Source organism: Nicotiana sylvestris, chromosome 12 (genome assembly GCF_000393655.2).
Source record: "Nicotiana sylvestris chromosome 12, ASM39365v2, whole genome shotgun sequence".
NCBI lineage: Eukaryota > Viridiplantae > Streptophyta > Magnoliopsida > Solanales > Solanaceae > Nicotiana > Nicotiana sylvestris.
The window spans coordinates 83,977,837-83,996,602 of record NC_091068.1 but is presented as its reverse complement, the minus strand read 5'-3'; the positions used below and the strand labels follow the sequence as shown (position 1 = coordinate 83,996,602).

Here is an 18,766-nt window from a genome sequence, read left to right as displayed (position 1 = left end):
AGTCGGTGAAACAGAATTATATGAGCCAGATTTGATTCACCAAGCCATTGAGAAGGTGAAAGTGATACAGGAGCGATTGGGGATGGCACAAAGCAGGCAAAAGTCTTATTCCAATGTCTGACATCGTGATCTGGAGTTTTAGGTTTGTGATTGGGCTTTCTTGAGGATCTCACCAACGAAGGGTGTTATGCATTTTGGGAAGAAAGGTAAGCTGAATCCCAGGTATACCGAGCCGTATAAAATTCTTCGACGAATTGGACAAGTTGCTTATGAGTTAGAATTGGCATCCGAATTCTAATTGTCCACCCGGTATTCTATGTATCTATGTTGAGGAAATGTATTAGAGACCTTTCTCGAGTCATCCCTATCAAAGATGTACAAGTTACAGAGGATCTAACATATGAAGAAGTGCCAATGGATATATTAGATCGACAAGTCCGCAAGCTAAGAACAAAAGATGTAGCTTCCGTCAAAGTATTATGGAGGAACAATAATATGGAAGAAATGAAATGGGAAGAAGAAGAGGAGATAAAGTCTAAATACCCTTCCCTATTCCAGAATGAAGATAACAAGGATGCCGGTGGAATGTAGGATACATTAGAAGGTGAAAGGGCTGTATGAGGTAAGCAATAACTTGAGAATACTCTTCCTTAATACAAATAGTGATAATGTACATATCTATAATGCTTTGTGTAGCCTTGTGAGGCAATAAGTTGGGTTTGACTTCTTGTGAGTTTGGCTAGTGTCCATATTATAGGGGAAACTCGGCCGGAGATTTCCGTTCGAAGCCACAATGATTTAGACTCCCTATAAACCCTTACATTCGAGGAAGAATGTTCCTAAGGGGAGAGGGTGTTACAATCCATGTTCACGTACGTTAGTTCATGCCATAAGGTAGTCGACGTAAATCTATGAAGAGATTATCTTTAAGATGATAAGAAGTTAATCCTATTGGTCTTGTATGATACAAGGGTGTATAAGGGTGGTTAACAAGTATTACAAGTTAAACGAATCAAGAATGTTGTAAACCGTATTTTCGAGTAAACCTAGAGATGCTTAATATACTCAAGAGGTCGTGTTTTAAGGTATTTTAATCATATAATATCCATATCATAAGTCTTGAAGTCAAACGAGTTATGAAACAAAAGTCGACAAAAGTTGTCGCAACTTAGGTTCATAATTTTACTTAAACATTAGGTCAAATATTACTAAGCTTTTCTCCCAATTTACTTGGAATTAAGGGGTGATCTACCCACCAAATTTAAGATCTACGAGTCTAGTTTCCAATGCATTAAACTATTCATCTATACGATCTCTGAATAAAGAAATATTTGCGTTTTTACGAGACTGCGCCAAGCACCTCTCTATGGGGCCCACTTAGGCGGTTTAAGACATTTGGAGATATATATATATATATATATATATATATATATATATATATATGATGCCTCCAACCTGTTTTAAGTCATTTTCAGTATATTCAGACCTTAGAACCCTAAAAACATCCTCTTAATTTTCTCTCATGATCCAAGATCCAAACAAAGGGCAAACAACACAAATCAAGTGTCGGGATTCCCGTGGTGCTAGTAAGTTTCTTGTTCTTATTGTTGTTGCTCATTTTTTGTGTTGTTCCAGCTCATGTGAGAGGTTGTTTTAAGGGGTTTATGTTCTGTAAATACTCCCTCAAGTTTTTAATATCAACCCTAGGTGATTTCAAGTCTTCTAAAGTGATTCTAGTGCCGAAAAACCCTAATTGATTGCTAGTTTCGCTTCTTTGTTCTTGTGGCAGCATTGGAGGGATATTTCGTGGATAATTAAGGTCAAATTGGAGTTGTTCTTTCTATTTAAAGGTAATAAAACTCTTACTCTACATGTATTTAAGATTATCCAAGTTGCGGCTAAGTCGTTGAAGCTAGAACTTGTGAAATTTATATCAAAAGGCTTGGTAGTAGTGTTGGTTGGTGGACTATTTTGGGAGGCTCAATATGATTATTATTGATGTTGTTTGGCTGTTTGGTGATTGTTTTGACTTGTGGGAAGTCATATAAATAGGGGAGGTGCTGCCCGTTTCCTCGTAAAATAGGTTGTGTTCGATATATAATAGTTACGACGCCTAAACGATAATGATAGTGTCATTTCTCTTATTGTAGACTAAGGAGTCGTGAAATTGCATAGATTGAGCTTGGGAAGAATATACAAGGTATGTGAGTCTATCACTTTCCTTCTTTTGCACGACTCCGATTGTACATAATGTAATGAACGAGCTTCCAAAGATACTCCACTCTTAAAAGCTAGCAATGCTTGCATTGTTTCCCTTCTTATGGAATGATTGTTGTTGATGTTGCTTCTCTTATTCTTATGTTATCAATGTTGTTGGTACTTCCTAATTCATACAAGATTCATGATGAAGAGTTAGTCCTAAAACGTGTACGGAGGATACCGTCCTTACGTCACTCCAAAAGGTTTAGAACATGATTCCATGAGTCGAGCATGCATTATATATATGTATCTATTTTACTATACCGAGCCGCGCTATAGCCGCCCGGGTACGACAACTATTGTGCAACCACTGATCAGTTGGGTTTTACCAAGCTCCACGTGGCCGGGTACAATTCTACCGAGCTTTATGATGACCGGATACATTTTTACCGAGCCTATTATGGCCGGGTACGATATGATGATGATGCCCACAGAGGCGTATGTTTTAAAAGTTTATGTATATATATGTCTGTATCATGCATTTCATGTCAGTAGCCCGCAGATGTACCTAGATGTTACAGGTTGTTTTCTCTATCCTTACTCACATTACTGTTCATACTTATGCTTTCCTGCCATGCATACTCAGCACTTTATTCGTACTGACGTCTTTTTTATTTGTGGACGCTGCATGTCGTGCTGTAGGTCCTGATAGATGGGTAGCCGCAGCTCCCCTACCACAGTAGGCTGCCCAGTTCAGCGGTTATTGGCGAGATCCCTTCTCCGGACTTGCCATGGTCTTGGTATGTATTTTTGTTATAGACATTTTGGGTATGTCGGCGCCCTGTTCCGGCTATGTTGCAACACTTATGTTCCTTTAGAGGCTCATAGACAGGTGTTGACTTAAGTATAGTTTGGTATGCCTTGTCGGCTGATTTTTATTGTATAGTCTTTCATGGTAGCATGGTAGCTCGTACCTTGTATGTGGTCTCTTGATTGTCTAGTCATCCCATGTTATCTATGTTCATGCCATCATCTTTCATTGTTGGTTGTCCATGATTGATGTCTACCATTTATATTGATCTCGTCGGCCCTAAAAGACAATAAAGAAGGTTAGATAAAATGTACGTTGGTGCTCGGCAAGTATGACCGGGTGCTAGTCATGGCCCTCCGGTTTGGGTCATGACATCCGGGCATACGCCCAAGTCCCATATTTTACTACGGACCCTCCGGGACCGTCAAAATACGAGTCCAGGTCCGTTTACTCAAAATGTTGATCGAAGTCAACAAAATCACTTTTAAAGGCAAAATTATTATTTCCTCAAATTTTCACATAAAGGCTTTTCGGAAACATGCCCGGATTGCGCACGTAAATCGAAGAGAAGTAAGATAAGGTTTTGAAGGTCTCGGAACCCCGAATTGGGTTCTAAACCACGAGATGACCTTCTGGGTCATCACAATAGTAAAGTTTCAGTAACCTAGTTTGAAAATAAAAAAAGCAAAAGGAAGTAGTTTTTCTTCATATTCATGTTATTTAATTCTATGCCATTCTTTATGCAAAAAGAAAAATATTTGAACTAGAAAAAAACAAAATTTAATATCAACAGTTCTATTTGTGTAGCCTTTTTATAGTCTAGTTACAAACTTTGAATACAGAGGTTGTTTTGTTTTTGTAGTCTTCAATATTGTCGTGTTAATACATATAATTGTTTGGAAATTATTTGTGACATTTTCTTTGGGTTCTCTTTTTATTTTGCTTTATTAGGTCAGACATCTATAGTTAAGCCAATGTTTTTTTTGAACTGGGGAGTGCAAAAGACGCATATTCAATATCTACAAATTATATTTTATATTGAAACAGAGAATCTTTGAACTAATTATCTTGATTTCTGATTAATTAATATATTGATTTGAACTATAAACTAGTATTAAGCTTAGTAATCACATGGCAGCGTCTGTACAGCACCAAAAACGAAGTGGTTTCCATTTACTAAATGGGGATAAAGAAGAATATGTTTTGTGTCTTTTATGCCAAAATCACACATGACTTCCTTTAATGGTAAGTTGTGACCTAACCTAACAAATTTATTATTTATAATGTATAATATAATCTTTTATCATTTTCGATGGAACTTCCCAATCGAAAACCCTAGTAGTGACAAAAGTTAAAAGTACTTAACTCCATGAGATGTTAGTGATGGATCCAGATGAGTTTGCCTTTTATGAGTTTGAGCATTATTTATATTTATTTAAAATAAACTTTAACACAAAAATACTAAGCTCTGATGAACTCATAACATATACATATTACATCCGCCCGTTAGATGTAAATGAGTTGACTTGTTGACAAAAAGAGGATCCTCCTCCTTTTTTGCTTCAACCTCTGTCAAAGAAGTATTCTATTCCGAAAAGACCAACTTTTCAAATACTTAGCTTTACATTCACGTCTCAATCTATGCGACTGTCCCTAACAGATAAAGAAAAACTTAATTGCTTAATAACCGGGGTGGTACCACATGGCCACTCATTTCTTGTTATGAAGGCTTGTTTTCTGTTCTCATACGGATTTAAAATCTTTCTGGAGTTGTATCAATTTATCGAACCCTAATTCTCAGCCTTTAACGACAAGCAAGATATGATTAATGATTTGTCGATTTTTCCCCCTTCTTACCTGATAAAAATGTCACAAAACTAGCAATATATTTTTGTTTGTTCTAAACAACAAGCTCGAAGGCATCAACTTCTAGTACACGTTTAATACACTATTTTGTGTTGCAAGAGAAAAATGAAAAAAAAAAAGGAGGAAAAAAAACTTCTTTTGAAAGCTGCATGCATTGCATCAAAAAAGTACTCCTTGATACTCCTAAATATATCCCTTGGTTAAATCACTATGGCTTTAATTAAAGGACAAGTTTAGTATAATAGGATTACATCACTTTGGCTAAACTAGTACTCCTAACTCCTAAGTAATAAATGGGACCAGCTCACCCTTCACACGACCTTTAAAAGAAATTGGTATATTCGTTGAGAATAAGAGAAAATTCTTTGAGATCAAAAGGAGAAAGAAAGAGGAAGAAAACTAGTGATTTGACTTTTGGAAAATTATCAAGTGGCTGTTCTGCAAATTTAGAAAATATGGAATATAAAAACGGGGATCGGTTTATGGCCCTTAATTTACAATTTACAACGTTAATTAGTTTAATTATAGATTGATCCAAGAAAAATGTCCTTGCCTTCGTTGTGGTTTTTAATTTTTTTTTCTCGCCTTTCATTATCTACTAGTTTATCCCAAAAACTTCAAATATATAATATATATATATCATAATAAAAGCTTTCTGCTTTAAATATTTTTTACTCTAGGTCGCCTATAGAAAGCGACCTGCTTCAAAATATTTTTTCAACAAAAGTCAGATAAATTAAATTTATGTGACATTTAACGCTGTTCTTCCAACCAGCATAAAGTTTCTTTTTCTCTTTTTTGGGGGTTAAACCCAGCCTAAAGTTCAAAATATATAAAATAATAGTAATTCATTAGTACAAAAGCATCCATATTTATTTTTCTTTTTTCTTCATGGGACGGATCCTATTCCAATTTTCAAATGCAAAGCCACTTTAATGAGAATATTCAAGTTTATCTCCTTCATTTCTCATTTTGTTAGTTTTTATAGAAGATCGATAAATTAAAAATAAAATATTTTGTTTGATCATTTTAAAATTTAATTCGTAACTGAGCATATGAGATCATTTCCTCTAAAAGTGATCTCATCGTATTGTCGGAGTAGGCATGCAAAAACATCTTTAAATATAATCCAGAATTTAAAGCACCCATGCAATTGCTTTCCTAACATATTTTCGGATGATTTTTCAAGTTTCAAAATTAAAATCCGAAAGATATCTCAGCTTTATAAGCAACTATGAACCAAATCTTTAAGCATCTTGGAAGCCGTATCTCTACTCATTATTATGGGATTAATCCATACTTCATAATGAGTTTTTTAGCAATGCAATTAGAATAACCAGAAAATTCATACTATATTATTTATGCTATGAGAAATTCATTTATCTAGTCTGAAATTTACGGCTCTGATATGTCTTTCTAGAAGTCAATCTTTTCGATCTGAATTTAGCATTTCAAAGTTTAAACACAAAAAAATAACTAGCTAGCTGCAACAATACTTTGGTCACACTAATTCATTTTCCAAAGCTACTCAAAAATCAAATAAATTCGAAATACCTTTGGCTTTATGTTGTTATCTTGAAATGTCAAGTAATATATACGTAGCATAATAATATTATTCCGAAAAAAAGAAGAGAAAATGCTTGCAGTAATATTATTGAATTGTCACAATCTAACATTTTTTACATTTTCAAACAGTCAAGAATCTTTAGATGCTCCAATAAGGGTCCATAACATGTAGGAGTAATGACAGTGCAGCTGTGCAAGAAAGCAAAGGAAACTAGCTAGTAGATACGTACACGGTATAACAGAATTAATTCTAATTGCAGAGTTATTTCAAACAAAAGTAAAAATAGAAACAAATAAAGAGAGGCTCGAACATCTGTCCCCCTCGGTGGCAATTGAAATCCATGTTTAAAAGAGCTTAAATTCGTGTATATATACACTCTAAAAGAGTTCAAATGGTGAGGGTTATTTTATTTATCACCGAGATATATAGTGTGATGATAAAAATTCCTTCACTTTTAATAAGAGATTTTTTGTTTGTGACCGAGAATAAAAAAGATTCTTAAAAGAAAGCGTTTTAATTTACCTTTTAATAAGTTTACTTGACATAAATTTAAATTTGTCGGGACAATACATTGGAATAGTTAAAAGGTCATTCTATTTCTTGCATTTTCTAATTATCCTATCTATATTGACCTCAGAGTTTCCACATATTTTACCACAAAAAAAAAAAAAAAAACTAAAAAGAAAATATCCATCACCTTTTTCTATAATTTGCTACTCTTCTTTCATGAAAAAACACCAGCTAAGAGATCTAAAAGCTTCTTCTCTGAAAAGTAAAAAAGAAAAAATCTTAACAGACTATTCTTTCTTGCTTGTTGTTGAAGATTTCTATCTCCATACTGCTTAACAAACAAGCTGATATTTCAGACAAAGATTATGACTTTTCTGTAGAAGAAATGTATGGTACTAACTCCCTAGTGTTTATCTTCTGATTCTAGTTTTATATATTCTTCAAATTCCATATATAAAGAAGTGTTATTTGCAAAAACAAAAAAAAAAACAAAAAAAAACAGAGAGCTATTAATGGATTCAGAGTTTGATAAAAACCAGAACATGAATTCTGGTTTGTTAAGGTTTCGTTCAGCTCCAAGTTCTTTGTTTGAGAATCTCACTGATGGAGTAATAAAGATTGAAAATTTTGGCAGTGAGAATAAAGGGTTCAATCTTGCTGGTTTAAATAATCAATTGGTGTCTCAGAATTCACAGTTGCCACCTCAATATCCAAGGCAAAATACTAGTGCTAATGTGGGGTCAACGGATGGTGGTGGGTACAGGGTGATGGGCTCATTGGGAAATAATCATGAGAGGCAAAACAAGTTGGCATCAAATCTTATGAGGCAAAATAGTTCTCCAGCTGGCTTATTCTCCCACCTTAATTCTCAAATTGGTATCTACTGTTTCATATTCTTGTTGTTCATGCATTCATTCTTCATCTTCCTTCTTTAGGAAAGTACTCTAAATTTGTGGGCAATATTTTATTTTCTTAAAGTAGGTAAAGGGGTGCATTCAATAATAGTTCTAAGTTTATATACAAATGAACAAGTGAGGATTCGTATAGCCAGCCAACCCCAACTTGTTTGGGATTGAGGCGCAGTTGTTGTACTGTTATATATATTTTCAGTTAATGTTTTTAACAAAGTATTGATGGATTTAGAGTTTCTAGCAGTTGCTAAAAGATTAAGCAGATGATACTATGTCAGAAGATTATATTTATGTTGATGTCTCTGGTTTGCCCTGATTTAGTTTCTGTTCCAAATTGGAGTAGATGATGGCAGGATGTAGAGTCGTGGGTAAGTTTAAATCAAGGCGAAACCAGGATGTGGAGTCGTGGGTTCAATGAGTGTGATCATATTATATGTACACATTTTAATTTTTTTTTGCACACACACACATATATATATAAATACATAGATCGAGCTGTGTGACCAAGAGATCACGGGTTCGAGCCGTGGAAACAGCCTATTGCAAAATGTAGGGTAAGACTGCGTACATAGACCTTTGCGGTCCGGCCCTTCCCCGGACCCCCGCATAGCGGGAGCTTAGTGCACTGGGCTGCCTTTTTTTATATATACATAGATCGAGCTAAAAACAGTATGTTCAGTTGAATCCACAGAGCCTGCCCTACATCCACTTCTAGTAGAAATGGGAGTTTCAGGTGCTTTTCGCCACCTTCTTTCCCTAATTGTGTTGGCTTCTGCATTCTTCACAGTTGACACTCTTATAGTGTTCACTAATAAGAAGTTTCAGTTGTTAGCTACTTAATGTTTAATGGTAAATTACAGGCTATGGCACGTTGAAAGGCGGTGGTGGTGGAGGTTACAGAATGGCAAATGTTGCCAGTGGAGATTCAAGTCCATCTTCAAGTAGGTTGAAAGGTCATTTTAGTAGTTTCCCATCAGGGACACCTTCATCATTAGGAATGTTGTCTCGAATCTCAGAGGTCGATAACGAGAGCAGCATAACAACTGTCCCTGATGATGACAAGCGTAGAGATGGCAACTCAGAAGCTCAATTCTACAATATGGGATTCCCTTTTACCTCTTGGAATGATTCCCCTCAACTAGATAATGAAGGGAAGCTATTTGCTAATGCTGATCAGGTATGAAAATATAATGTGGGGTATAATTTGAAATCATTTGTTATGTTATGTGGAATTTGAATTGGCAATCTTGATTGTAACCAGATTGAAGAAGTTGGAAATAGGCCTCCAATTTTGTCACACCACCTAAGTTTACCAAAGACACCAGCTGAAATTGCAGCTATTGAGAAGTTATTGCATTTCCAAGACACTATTCCCTGTAAGATCCGCGCCAAACGTGGCTGTGCTACTCATCCTAGGAGCATTGCAGAAAGGGTAGGACATAAACAACATACATAGTTGTACATATATGTTTATGCCCTATCTAATTCTTATGTTCATTATTGTCACAATCTCTTGAATTTCCCAACAAGTCAGTCTATGTTTAAAGTTCAATTTTGAATCAAGAAGTACTTTGGTGGAACTCGCGAGATAAAAATATATGATGGTATTTCAGGTGAGAAGAACCCGAATAAGTGAAAGAATGAGGAAGCTACAGGAGCTTGTCCCCAACATGGACAAGGTAGATTTTCCATACCTATTTTCAGCACTTTTTCTTTTGTTCTTTTGGTGGAGTCTTATTAAGGTATAATTCATGTTGGCAGCAAACAAACACAGCAGACATGTTAGATTTGGCTGTTGAGTACATTAAAGACCTCCAAAAACAGTACAAGGTACAATTTGGAAGCATAAATCCAAAATTTGCTTTAATCAATTCTATCCCTTGAAACTTCTCACACATTTATGTCATGATTTTCAGACACTCACTGATCATCGGGCGAACTGCAAATGCTCAGCAATGCAGAACCAAAGGGTCTGATTTGCTTATGCACAATGGAGAAGAGTACAAGAGGAGTATACATAAATGGAGTTTCTTTTCAAAAGGGTATAGGTTAGGAAGTTTAGAAAAAGAACAAGAAATAACACATAAAAGGACAGCCCGGTGCGCTAAGCTCCGGCTATGCGCGAAGTCCGGATAAGTGCCAGACCACAAGGATCTTTGGTTGTCGTTTTTGCAGATGGTAGATGCTATAAACTAACAATGTTTCAAAGTTCAAACAACATAATTAGTGGAAAAGTGTACATTGGTTGCATAGGACATGCAAGAATAAGATTATGTATTCCTTGGTATATGCATTCCCTTTTCTCTTGGAGTTTAAGTAATGCATACTGACAATATAAAGAACTTTTATATTATTAGCAATTTAACACGTAACAACGAGTTATTACTCTAGTTTTCATGTTATCGTATCAATATTGAAAGTAATATGTTGTTATTGGTCTAGTGCAATTTTTTTTTAAATGTCACTCTATACATAGCACATACTCCTTTTCTTTTGCTTAATAAAGAAGTGTGGATTAGCATAAAAGTCAATGCTTCTTTTTTCCCACTTGATCTCATATATGAGCTGTTAGATCCCTCCTTTCCATTTATAGACCAACCAAGATGTGGATGGGTGAGGTTGTTATTGGTGGAAGTCAAACGTATCTATATATTAAAGCCTATATATGACTTAAATCTTTAACTGCCTGGATGACCTTTTTCTCTAGACTAGAGGAACCTTATCTGATTCCTATTCTATTATTTGAAGGAACACAAAATTTCAAGAAGCATCTCTGCTTACTGCTATGCCTTTTTCTTGTCCAATTAGAAAAAAGGGGCTGATATTATTTCATTGCATTGAATTGGTTAGTTGGGATTGCCTTGGGAATGCTTATACCCATATCAGTGACAGTACTGAGGTGGAAATGTGACGACAAAAGTGCAAATATACAGGACAGCATTGGCCCCATGACAGCCCCACAGCACTGACTAGTGTGTGAGGTGCTGTAATGAATGACTGACACGTGAATGTATTCTAACAATTACAGCACTTGAGAGGAAAAAAAAGCAAAAATTCGAACTTGTGGCCTCGAGTAATCTTGAGCCACCGCACTAAGCTTCCTTTATACCCTATTTGTACAATATGGTTTTCGACACAGGAAATTCAAGTGAACCTCATTCAGACCATGTAGTGCTGGTTGCCTAAGAGAATTAATATGACCTGATGAAACTTAGGAATAAGACATGGAAATACTTAATTAACGACTAACTATGTATTTTTTTTAAATAATTGAGCTGTCTGGGTCAGCTTGCGTGCATCCCGATTAATTTTACAGGATACTTGCTACTTTCTACTATAAACAATTATCAGGTAACTTTATCCATCAAAGCTTAGATAGATGGAAAGAAATTACCTAGTATTTTTGTCTCTATTGGAACGACGACCACGTGTCTTGTACAGAACAAATTGATATTAGCTCTAGCTCCTTTTCATATTCAAGTTGGGATCCATATATATGGTTTTAATTAAAAAGCATAAACAAGAAATTGTACTGGGAGAGGATACAGAATTCTGTGGGCAAAAAAGAAAAGCGGATTTGCCAGAGCAGCAAACTATAGCAGAGTAGAACTAGGCCTTCTATTGGATCTTCCTATGTGAAAGTACATAGAAAAATGACATTGTAAAAAATTGATAAGGTAAAATTTTCATTTATTTATCAAAAGAAACTCCCTTTTGAAGTCAGGATTTATTTTCCTTGAGAGTAAGAAGACTTTGTCTCGCCCATGCCCAAGAAAAAAAGATCAAATCAGCAATGACTTTCGAGTAAAGGATTTTTTTGCTTATCATTATTCCCTCGAAGTAGGATTAAACTAAGTCAGTATTCTGGGTTGTTCATGTGGATAATACATCCACATTCAAAGAGTGAAGTCATTTACATTTTTTTCTCCTTTTTCTTAGGGGTTTGGGAAGGGGACATGGATGACATTTTTAATATTCTCTCCCCCGTCTCCCACCCACACGTAAAACTAAACACAAACCGCACCCTACTAAGTATTTTTATAACCCGTTCTTATGGTGAAAATCACAAGGATATATTACAGAAATTTGTCAAGAATGAATCTAAACAACCAATGCAAGAAAGTATTAAATGGGCATTAGATGGAAACAACTGACCAATAACGCTCATACATACATCAGCTCATCATCACCATAGTTCCGTGGGACTGAAACAGGCTTAAATGTAGCAACATGGATAGTGAGAATTAAAATAGCCGATCCCAATTTCTTGGGTATTCGGTGTAGTTGTTGTTTCAACTCATTCTCGTAGACAATACTGTAGCAATGATGTAAAGGAAAGGATCCTTCATTTCCTTCAATTTCCAGAAAATGGGATACATTTCTCTCACTTATATATATTATTTTTGTGATGTTCAAGGGATAATATAGACGAGTGAATACATCTACTAGGAACAAGACTAATAAGGATTCAACAGCCATTACCTACATTGAGAATTCAGGAGATTGAATATATGAGCAATCATCTTTAAAAGATTTACAACTTGGTTCCACTTGTTTGACTAGACTTCTCTTTTCTTCTACATCAAACCTATAATACAAAATGAAGAAAAATGAATCGGGTAATATTTCCACAATATGAAAAGCTAGCAGTATTAACCACCATGTTTCTTTGCTTGTATTAAAGATTGAATGATAATCTAATATGTTCGCGAGCAAATCAGTGAAAACTAAGTATGATTGTTCTTTGATACAACACTTGGAATGCTGAATATAGAACACAAGTTTGTTTTTCTTTGTTTATGATTTAGCAACAAAAAATTCTGTCTACATATGATTTTGATATGACAAATGTGAGTCCAACAACTTTGTTTCTTCTTTTCCTGTTAGGGTATTGTTACTAATCTAATCAAGATTCTCTAATGATTCTTACATTTTCACATTCTTTGCATTTTACTCGCGTAAGAGTAGAGTCATCTGAATGCTTACCTATGGTCTCTTAAGGTATTTTTGTTGATGTATAAGGAATAGCCAGTATGATGAAAAGGAAAGTAATCTGCAAACAAATCGAGAAATGAGGAAAAAATTATTTATTGTAGAAAAGCTATAAGTGTAATGTAACGCATGAACTAAATATCAGCATAAAAACTCACCAGAACTTGAATATAGTAATTACGCTGACGGCTGAATATGCAAGATTTCCTGGTGGTAGATAAAGTCATCAATTGATTTTGACAAAAAATTCCAGAAAAGATAAACAAGGAAACATAACAAACCTTTGATTCAAGGTTCCAGAGTCTCTGCAGGTTTTCGAGATTGCTTCAAGCCTCTTCAAAGTAATCGTTGCATTTGGATCATTATGGTCAACCTGAAAAAACCGATTAAAGAATCAATTTTTTAACATAAAGAAGAACCATAGTCAAGCTTTGAACATCATTGGCTTCATAGATCAGATTTGACAAATTTAGAATTTTACAAACTAGCTTTTCACGGGGCAACTCTAGAATGAGTAAGTCACAACTGCATGCAGAGTTAAACTTGTCCTGAGAATGGTGAGCAATATATACCTTGGATTCCAATATACGACAAAAGTCAAAGAAAGCTCTATAGACATCAGTCATTGTTCTTGTCTGACCAATAACCTTAGCACAGAGGCCTAGAAAGAAGAAACCAAAAAAAAAAAAGACTTAATGTTGTACTGAGAATCATGTATAATACTTTGTCCAATTAAAATTAAATATCGAGAAGATGTGTATCTTTACCTCGTCTCATTTCTACAACACCTTTGAAAACTTCAATGTTGTTGTAGTACATCGTCAAGTTCCCCATATTTATGATCTGGTAGTATAAGAAAGCACATCGTGAAGGCAATGAATGCTTCAAGAAGGATTACTTAACATGAACAAAAGTAATATTTCTGTAAGTATGAAAGTTATTGTAATACACCATATATGGGATGCATATGTTTCATGGCAACAAGACAATTACAGTGCAAATTGAATGATTTACTAAAGTGTAAGCTTATAGTGAGTTTGTTACACTTTCCATAACGCATTCCATTCTCATACACACACCAATATGAACTGTTCAAGGAAAGTTTATACCTGGGGAATTGCACAGAAGTGAAAGATAACAGGATCTCGTAAATTAGACATGTAAGTCAGACAATCTTCTGCATGTGATAAAGCATTAGTGACCATTTCATTCAGACATTGCCCTGCCTTGACTGAGTTTTCCTCATACTTAAAGTCCTGAGGCACATAAGGAAGTGAACCAACATATGAACTTCAAACAAGGAATAGCACTTGTTATGATGAAATCAAATGAATTCTACAACATCTTTAAGGAAAAGACGACAAACCTCATTTCAAACAGAACTAACCTCAAGTTTGTTAACATATTTACTCCAAATTTGACGGGGCCAGAACATACGACACTTGGGTACTTCATTTATGTCCTCTAGATAATCTCTAATGATGCTTATTTTCTGAAATATATTTCCAAATATCAAAGTTTTTTGAGGACTGCTAAACATGCATGTTAGGGTCAATATATACAATACCTGAAGAAATAAACCCATAGAAATGGAGAGGGATTCTGGTGCTAAATCTTCTCTTCGAGAAGCATAAAAAAGATTTGACAAGCCTAATCCACAAAGTCCAGCTGCATAATGACAATATTCATTGTAATCATCTAGTGTTTCTACCTGCATGAGACCAGATGGCTTGTAAGTGAAATGCACGAGGGTTAAAGTATGCAGGGACACCCTTAGACATCATAAAAGTGGCGCTTTCATAAGGCATATATGCTTTATAAATTCTAAATTAGAATGATGACTAGCCATTGAAATTACCAATCAAAAGAACAAGACTAAAATGAAGATAACCAAATATCAAGTATTTCTCATCTCTCGATACTATTTAGTATTGTTTCTTTTTTCTCCAGATACATAGAAGATGACTCCAAAATGACAAAATGTGCAATTCATGGTTTTCTTTATATTGTTCCTCAAAACATGTAGACGATATGCAGGTATATGAATTATTACTAGCAGAAATACTAATAACAAATTCATTGACTGAAACTATTGAGAGTAAAGCTGCAGATGTCAAAGTCAAATTTGCTGGTACAGCACTGAGAAGACAAATGCACATTAGACATGTTCATCATCATAATTAATGTGTTAATATATATCCTGAATCACCTCCTTGCATAGAAATTTTGCCATTCCTTCACCCATCCTCTTGGTGATATCCTTAATCACCTCCTGATAACTGCAAAATACGTAGAACGTTCATTCACAAATACTCGCATCCAATCATAAAAGCATTGTTCTGATTTTAACTTCAAACTATATATGATTCTGGAGTTCACGTATCAGTAAGTATGTAATTGGACTGTTCAGTATCACCACAGGACATTGAGCAAATATATCTACGAAGCACACCTTTTTAATTCGTATAAATCTGCCGGATCAATTCTTAATATGCAACAATATATTAATACTAGAAAAGCAAAAAATCTTTGCAAAAACTAACTTTTTATCAAACTCCAGGAAAGCAGTGGAAACATGATGGAATTGGTCCATGAGAACCTTGAAGGCGTTTGTACCACCTATAAATAACAACGGGTATAAGGCAACTAGTCTAGTAAACTTCACATAAATATCATAAAATAAGAAAAAATAATGAAGTGGGAAAAACTATATCTTGAAACGAAATTAAAGTGAGATAATATCCTCTAAAATAAAAGTATAATGCTAATTATTTCTTTTGGAAAACAACTGATAGTATTATGCATTGAATTTACGCTTTGCCGTAGAGTCGTAACTAGAACTTGAAGCTTATGAGCTCGAGATCCTAATCCTTTTAAGTAACTGAGTTCTAAATTAACATATATATCACAAATGAATTTTATAAGATAAATACAAGGTTTGAACTAAAATTACTGGGTTTGATTAAACCCGTAGCCGACACTTTAGCTCCGATCCGCCCCAGGGTAAAAATTAAAGTATTTAAGCAATCAAATCCCTCATAAAGCAATAACAAATTATTGTTTTGATAAGAATTAATTGGAAACCTTATAATTAATAGTGTAAAAGATTTTATGAAGAAGAAAACCAAGAACCAAAACGCCTGTTTGTCAAAGCTTGTCTAAATGGAGCCTCTTTAATTACAAAAGCAAGAATAAAGTTGAGTGAAGAACACAAGTTAGAGCAATTAACACTCACATGAAAAATGCCATTCACGATCATAGAAATGGCAGTAAAAGTTTCTCAAGATCGGTACTCTAACCTCAATAGCTAAGCTGGTATCATCCTCTGTCAATTAGAAGGAAACAAAAAAATTAGTGAAAGCAACATTCCAATGCTTATAGAAATCAACCAATAGAATAATGGATTAGAATTCCTACAGTATATTCATGAAATTAAACTGATGAGAGATTATGGAATTGAACTCACCAACAGTGTCAAGTGCTCGACGAACCAAATAGTAAACGCAAACCTGCAGAGTTGGACGGAAGTTTACAAGACTCAACCTTCCAAAGAGAAAATAACAGGGGTAATTTTTAGTAGAAATGGCATGGGCAGCCACTGTTTAAGGTGGTATTTACTTTTTATCCAATATTTTTAATGCTTAGCAATAGTAGCCACTAGTCTATTAAAATTAATATGAAAAGACTGTGTTACTCTTTCTTCTATCTCTTTTCTCTCTGATCCTGCGTATACAAATATCTACTTGCAACTTATTAAGACAACTTTTACACCATATAAGGTCTGAATTGATCGTATTCTTAAAGTAAGAAAGTGAGATATGGAGCAGAGTTAGTAGACCTTGAGCCACACCGGAGGAAATGAGTTACTAAGAGAAACAACTCTTAGAGGGACAATCAAAGCATATGTCTTAGACTTCCATTTCTCTAATGATGCTTGAAGCTCTTCATCATCGTTATCTTCCACATTTTTCGATTTTCCAACTCCAGTGCCTATGTAATTAAAAGTCCATGGCACCAAGTAAAAGAAACAGTAAAAAATAAAGAGGGAGAGAGAGGAGAAGAAACTTTAGACGAGATCTTCATGCAACATTCATTAGTATCAATGATATCAAAAGCAATTAGGCAAATAATGACACTAGTTCAAGTTCAAAAGTTAAGTTCAATAGTTAAGGACACTAGTTCAAAAGTTAAGGACAGACAGTCCTTAACTTACAGTTACAAGTTCTAAAGTTAAGGACAAGCAGTCCTTAACTTATAGTTACAAGTTCAAAAGTTAAGGACAGACAGACCTTAACTTACAGTTACAAGTCCAAAAGTTAAGGACAATAGGTCTTTAACTTTGATTTCCAAGTTCAAAAGTTAAGGACAAACAGTCCTTAACTTACAGTTACACGTTCAAAAGTTAAGGACAAATAGTCCTTAACTTACAGTTACAAGTTCAAAAGTTAAGGATAATAGGTTCTTAACTTTGACTTACAAGTTCAAAAGTTAAGGACGCTTGGTCCTGAAGTTTGAGTTCCAAGTTCAAAATTTAAGGACGCTTGGTCCTGAAGTTTGAGTTCCAAGTTCAAAAGTTAAGGACATGTAGCCCTGAAGTCCTGAACTTAGAGTTACAAGTTCAAAAGTTAAGGACATGTGGTCCTAAAGTCCTGAACTTAGAGTTAGTTCCAAGTTCAAAAGTTAAGGACATGTAGTCCTGAAGTTAAGTACAAAAGTTAAGGACATGAGCAGAAGGGTATTTTCGTCCGGGCAGTTAAAGTTTATTAAAGCAGTGGCTAAAGACTAAAAACATTTTAAACGGTGGCTTAAAAGTAAATACATGTGTTATTAGTGGCTAACCGTGCACTTCCCCCTAATTTTTATGCATGATCAATCCATTCACTTTTACTTTATTGCACTAAACCAAATAGAGATTTTTACCTGTGTACTACGTTAGAAACTTATTTACTTTCGCTTAGGTTTTAACTTAATTACAAGTTGATATATAATTTACCCGTCGTTGTTCATTGCCCCGCCAACCATTGAGCCTTCAAAAGCTTCGAAACTTTGATTTGAATTTGATTTTTGTAAAATTATTATTTATTTTGATTGGGTGTTGTTACAAACGATCGGGAATATTCTTTCGAGTTTATATATCAATTTTGAGAGTTTTTGGTGAAGATTATAATTGATTTTGGATGAATTTTTAGATTGAAACTCGAAGATGCATTAAAGTTGCATTATAATTACATGTAAATTTTATTTAAGTTTTGTTCTGTAGTAGTTAATTTTTTTAATTTGAATGTTGTATGAAAGTTGAAAAATAGTTACATAATATATGAATCATTGTATGAAATTTGTATTTAAATTATAATACTTTCTTTTTACATAAAATTATTGATATATATCAAAATTATATCAAGAGAGAAAGTTTGATTGGAATTTCAGAGAAGAAAAAGAATGTACCGCATGCAAAATACATACAAAAGACATATTTGTATAAAAATTATATTTAAGTTATGATGTTGTAGTTATTTTTAACTGGGTAAAAATAATGTATGAAAGTTGTAGATAAATTATAAATAAATTGTATACAATATAATTAGTTGTATAAAATTTAGTTTTAGTTTATGTATTGTTGTAGTATCAAATTTGATGTCATGCCTATAATATAAGATTGTAATACATCTTGACATTTGGAATATCATAAATTTTGTCATTTAAGGAAGAAGAATATTTTTGATTAGGCCAATTAAGTGGATCAAGCACCAAAAAATTATCCGAATTGTCAAACGAATCAACTATACTCCATTTATTGATTTTAATCTCCACTTCACCGATACAAATTACTATTACGTGCAATCGATCCGATGAAGCACTACAGAACAAGTTCCTAAGAAAAAAAGAAAAGAGTGTAATTACATCCCATAA

The 18,766-nt window shown here is 34.3% G+C and overlaps 2 protein-coding genes across 3 annotated transcripts; one reads left to right on the top strand and one right to left on the bottom strand.

Annotated features, from left to right (window-relative positions):
* Positions 1 to 7,173: 7,173 nt before the first annotated feature.
* Positions 7,174 to 10,098, top strand: LOC104220659 (transcription factor bHLH130-like). 2 transcript variants are annotated; one of them, XM_009771555.2, is made up of 6 exons: positions 7,174 to 7,829; positions 8,725 to 9,041; positions 9,126 to 9,296; positions 9,478 to 9,543; positions 9,626 to 9,694; positions 9,781 to 10,098. In XM_009771555.2, the coding sequence occupies exons 1-6, from the start codon at positions 7,466 to 7,468 to the stop codon at positions 9,838 to 9,840; spliced, it is 1,047 nt and encodes a 348-aa protein (XP_009769857.1). In that variant the 5' UTR covers positions 7,174 to 7,465; the 3' UTR covers positions 9,841 to 10,098. The 2 variants fall into 2 exon arrangements, with proteins under 2 accessions (XP_009769857.1, XP_009769873.1); XM_009771571.2 differs by having other exon boundaries at positions 7,755 to 8,597.
* A 2,154-nt stretch (positions 10,099 to 12,252) lies between these two features.
* Positions 12,253 to 16,413, bottom strand: LOC104220676 (squalene synthase-like; the record flags this gene model as incomplete). The annotated part of the gene is made up of 13 exons (XM_009771583.2): positions 12,253 to 12,452; positions 12,851 to 12,917; positions 13,015 to 13,063; positions 13,138 to 13,229; positions 13,429 to 13,517; positions 13,624 to 13,699; positions 13,966 to 14,112; positions 14,244 to 14,348; positions 14,424 to 14,567; positions 15,066 to 15,135; positions 15,400 to 15,475; positions 16,092 to 16,181; positions 16,323 to 16,413. Coding segments are annotated over 12 exons (1,086 nt in total), but the record flags the coding sequence as incomplete, so codon positions are not given.
* Positions 16,414 to 18,766: the final 2,353 nt, after the last annotated feature.

What these genes read in the sequence shown, in the direction of transcription:
- LOC104220659 (XM_009771555.2), top strand. Translation starts at nt 7,466, where the DNA reads ATGGATTCAGAGTTTGATAAAAACCAGAACATGAATTCTGGTTTGTTA. An exon ending in CCACCTTAATTCTCAAATTG is followed by an intron (nt 7,830 to 8,724) that starts GTATCTACTGTT and finishes GGTAAATTACAG; the next exon opens with GCTATGGCACGTTGAAAGGC. An exon ending in ACCTCCAAAAACAGTACAAG is followed by an intron (nt 9,695 to 9,780) that starts GTACAATTTGGA and finishes CATGATTTTCAG; the next exon opens with ACACTCACTGATCATCGGGC.